At 48.7% G+C, this 4,652-nt stretch overlaps 1 protein-coding gene across 1 annotated transcript; it reads left to right on the top strand.

The window, feature by feature from the left end:
• Positions 1–2,518: 2,518 nt before the first annotated feature.
• LOC125516079 (coniferyl alcohol acyltransferase-like) lies at positions 2,519–4,136 on the top strand. The gene has a single exon (XM_048681566.2). The coding sequence runs from the start codon at positions 2,603–2,605 to the stop codon at positions 3,989–3,991; it is 1,389 nt and encodes a 462-aa protein (XP_048537523.1). The 5' UTR covers positions 2,519–2,602; the 3' UTR covers positions 3,992–4,136.
• The last annotated feature ends 516 nt before the right edge of the window (positions 4,137–4,652 follow it).

The following is a 4,652-nucleotide window of genomic DNA, read 5'->3' as shown; positions in this document are numbered from 1 at the left end:
TAATATCCCTTAGTTTCCGCTAGGACCCCGCTGTCACGGGAGGGTAGGACAAAAGATGTCATGCAAGTTCTTTTCCATAAGCACGTATGACTATATTCGGAATACATGCCTACATTACATTGATGAATTGGAGCTAGTTCTGTGTCACCCTATGTTGTGACTGTTACATGATGAACCACATCCGGCATAATTCTCTATCACCGATGCATTGCCTACGAGCTTTTCATTTATTGTTCTTCGCTTATTTACTTTTCCGTTGCTATTGTTACAATCACTACAAAATACCAAAAACATTATTTTTGCTATCGTTACCTTTTGCTACCATTACCACTACTATCATATTACTTTGCTACTAAATACCTTGCTGCAGATATTAAGTTTCCAGGTGTAGTTGAATTGACAACTCAGCTGCTAATACTTGAGAATATTCTTTGGCTCCCCTTGTGTCGAATCAATAAATTTGGGTTGAATACTCTACCCTCGAAAAATGTTGCGATCCCCTATACTTGTGGGTTATCACATTGCGAGTGGGTGTATAAAATTAAAAGGAAGTCTGATGGAAGTATAGACACATATAACACTAGGTTATTAGTTGCAAAAGGTGATAAACAAAGGTTTGGTATTGATAATGAGGATACCTTCAGTCATGGTGTTAAAGCAGCTACTATTCAACTTGTACTGTCCATTATTGTTTCCAGAGGTTGGAGGTTAAGGGAGTTGGATGTTCAAAACGTGTTTCTTCATGGTGTTATGGAAAAAGAGGTTTTTATGTGGCAGCCACCAGGTTAATAGAACATAAACACACCTCATCATTTTGCAAGTTAGATAAAGCTTTGTATGGTTTGAAACGGCCCCCAAGAGCCTGGTACTCAAGGTTGAGCACACAATTACAACAACTTGGGTTTACACCATCTAAAGCTGGTACCTCACTATTCTTCTACAATAAAGGCAATGTTACTATATTTGTTCTGGTATATGTTGATGATATAATTGTTGCTAGTTCAAGTCCAGATGCCACTAGCTACTTGCCCGATTAAGGATTTAAAGATAGAGTTTGCTCTTAAAGATTTGGGAGATCTTCATTACTTCCTTGGTATAGAGGTCAAACAGGTGAAAGATGATATACTTCTGTGACAGGAAAAATATGTCAATGACATTCTTAGGAGAGTAGGATTGGAAAACTACAAGCCTGTAAATACACCAATCTAAATTTAGAAAAACTCACCACTGATAATGGAGAAGCACTTGGACCTGAGGATGCAACAAACTACATGAGTGTTGTAGGTGCATTACAATATTTAACCCTTACACGTCCTCGTATTTATTATTCTGTAAACAAAGTGTGTCAGTATTTACATGCACCTACCACATTCACTAGACTACAGTTAAAAGAATTGTGAGATATCTCAGATTTTCAGGGGAGCTTGGACTCAAAATTGTCAAGTCTCCTTCCATGCTTGGGTCTGCCTATTCTGATGCATATTGGGTAGGGTGTGCTGATGACAGAAGATTCACATGTGAATTTGTTGTGTTCCTGGGAACAAATGTTATATAATGGAGTGCAAGAAAATAAGGTACAGTCTCAAGGTCAAGCACCGAGGCTGATTATAAAGCTCTAGCAAATGCTACAAACTGAAGTCATGTGGATTCAGACTTTACTTTATGAGCTTGGAGTCAAAACTCCACGAGCTGCAAGATTATTATGGTGTGATAATATTGATGCAACCTATCTTTCAGCTAATCCTGTTTTCCATGCACACACTTTGTCAGAGAGAGAGAGAGAGAGAGAGAGAGAGAGAGAGAGAGAGAGAGAGTAGCTCGCAACTTACTTACATACGGTTCATTTCCTACCAATGATCAACTAGCTGATGGCTTCACAAAACCTCTTACCTTTCGAAGACTCGATGAGTTCAAGTACAATCTCAACCTTGGTGTTCCTTAGGTTTAGATTGAGGGGGAGTTTTGAAATACAATTGTGTTCAGATAGGACTAGTGTTTAAATTCTATAAATCTCTCCTATCCCTTCTTTTGTTTATCTCCTCCTCTACAGACGTTCTTTGTAACTCTCCATCAAATCGATCAACTTGTAAGCCACAACATCACATATATAATTACATTGCGGCCCGAGAAAAAGGATTCTTTGTTTTTCGCATTATTTTACAAAACTACTCATGAATTGGAACTACTCGGGGCCTGAAGGCCAAGTCTCCGCGATATATTCATATATCTCGTAGGCGAGATGCGCCACCTCGATGATGTTACTCCAATATTCAAATCATGTGAATTCGATCTTGTCTTATTGATTGGGGTATCTAAAGAGAAACGCCCGCCATGGTACAAAAGATTCCACAATTTTCATAAGTTTAGGCATTGACCTTATCCGAGTCCGGTAGTCGCCAATAAAATTGCTTGCATCCACTAGCAAGCTTTTGTTAATCACAAGGTCAACTTGTGGTGTGTACTTATTTGCCAACCACTTGAAGATCACTAATCATCCTTGGCATTGCCGATGGTTCTATACAAATAGGTGACAGATTCTCTCAAAAGCTGAGAGCTATAAGCCTATAATCGACAGTCAAATCTCAGACGCCGGAGAACGGAGATGGCAAGCAACTCGCGCGTCCGTGTCTTGAGCCGGAGCACCGTGAAGGCGTTAGGCTCCTCCGCCACACCCGCACCACCGCGCGTCCTCGCAGTCTCCAACCTCGACCTGCTGCCCCAGAACATCCCCGTCTCGCTCTTCTGCGCCTACCGGAGGCCCTCCTCCGGCGCCGTCTTCCGCGACGTCGTCGCGGCCTTCGAGGCGAAGCTGCCGTCCCTGCTGGATCACTTCCTCCCCCTGACCGGCCGCATCGTCGTCGACCCGCGGTCCGGGCGCCCGGAGATGCTGCACTGCGACAACCAGGGCGCCGAGCTCGTCCTCGCCGAGTCCGGCGTGGCCCTGGCGAGCCTGGACTACGGCCACCTTGGCGCGTCGCTGGCGGAGGTCGGCGTCCCCGTCAAGTACGACGCCGGCGTCGCGCTTTCGGTGCAGCTGGTGTCCTTCGCCTGCGGTGGGTTCGCCATAGCGTGGGCCAGCAACCACGTGCTCATGGACGGCTACTCGCTGTGCATTATCGCCACCGCGTGGTCAGAGCTTGCGCGAACCGGGGCGGTCGTCTCCGTCGCCCCGAACCACGACCGCTCCGTGTTCCGCCCACGCGCTACGCCGTCCTACGGCCCCTCCTTCGGCGAGCAGTTCACGCCGCTGGACGGCGCGCACCTCGTCAACGCCCTGACCACCCAGTGCTCCTTCGTCGAGCGCACGTACTACGTCGAGGCGCGGGACCTCGAGATGCTGCGCTCTCAGGCGAGCCAGGACGGTGTGGTGGCCACCCGCCTCGAGGCGCTGTCCGCGTACCTGTGGAAGGCCTTCGCCGCCGTCGTGGGCGCGTCCGACGAGAGCTGCCGCATGGGCTGGTGGGTGAACGGGCGGCGCCGTCTCTCCGCGCCGAGGTACAGAGCGGCGATGCGGGACTACGTCGGCAACGTCACCACGTTCGCGGTGGCTGAGGCGGGCGTGGAGGACACCCGCCGGCGGTCGCTCCAAGACATCGCGTCGACGGTGCGCGAGACGATCAGGTCCACGGCCACGGACGAGCACTTCCAGCAGCTGGTGGACTGGGTGGAGGAGCACATGGCTACCAAGTACGTCGAGACGGCCTGCGTGGGGTTGGGTAGTCCGGCGCTGAGCGTGACGTCGTTCGCGACGTTCAGTTTGGACACCGACTTCGGCTTCGGTCGCGCCGCGCTGACGATGCCCACAGGGGAGGACTGCGGGAGGCTGTGCAGTGGCTTCGTGCAGATCATCGCGCGCCCGGGAGGCGACGGCTGGCTTGTCGCCACGTACGTCTGGCCGAGGCTCGCCGCCGCGCTTGATTCCGACGACCGGCGCATCTTCAAGCCTCTGACCGCTGACTACCTCGGCCTCGGTCAGTATAGCCGTCTCTGATCGCAGGGATGACGCTCATCGCACAGCGTCAACCATTACCCACGCTGAATAAACTACATGTTCGATCTGTTTTCGGAGATATACTTTGCATGCTTATTGGATTGCGCAACTCTACAATTTCACGAAAGATAGTCGTCGAGATATTAAATCTTTGGGTTTTTTTAGGGCACATCTAAATCTGCTAAGTTATTGCACATTCAAGTGACCAAATCAGGAGCGACTACAACCCAGTCTACTGAAATAAAATTGGGTCAATCGACTAACCCAAAATTGTTTCAGTCGAGCCTCCTGTTGGATGACGTCCTCACGTGACGAGCTACCATATCCATTTATGCATATTTGTACATAGTCCTACCCTACGTGTATGGTACTTCTACATAGTTTTGCCCCTAACTAGCAGTTCCTAAAAGCACATCTGCACATGAGCTGGCGTAGCATGTTGGGTGAAAAGCTACCTGCATGCTCGGGCATATCCGACTACACATAAAACAAACAATGATAGAAAATCGCACACGGTTGGCACGGAAATTGCTTTGTTTCATAATACACAAAGGGAATATGTATGTGGCAATCCAAATCGTTTTTGCAAAACTGCCAACCCACTTGGATGCCGTCCGTTTGTAGATGCCGAGGTCGCGATCTCACCACTCAGGTGCTGGAA

Source organism: Triticum urartu, chromosome 6A, assembly GCF_056163025.1.
Source record: "Triticum urartu cultivar PI428250 chromosome 6A, HENAU_Tu73, whole genome shotgun sequence".
Taxonomy (NCBI): Eukaryota; Viridiplantae; Streptophyta; class Magnoliopsida; order Poales; family Poaceae; genus Triticum; species Triticum urartu.
Note: the sequence above shows the minus strand (reverse complement) of the source record. Positions and strands in the feature narration are given on the sequence as shown.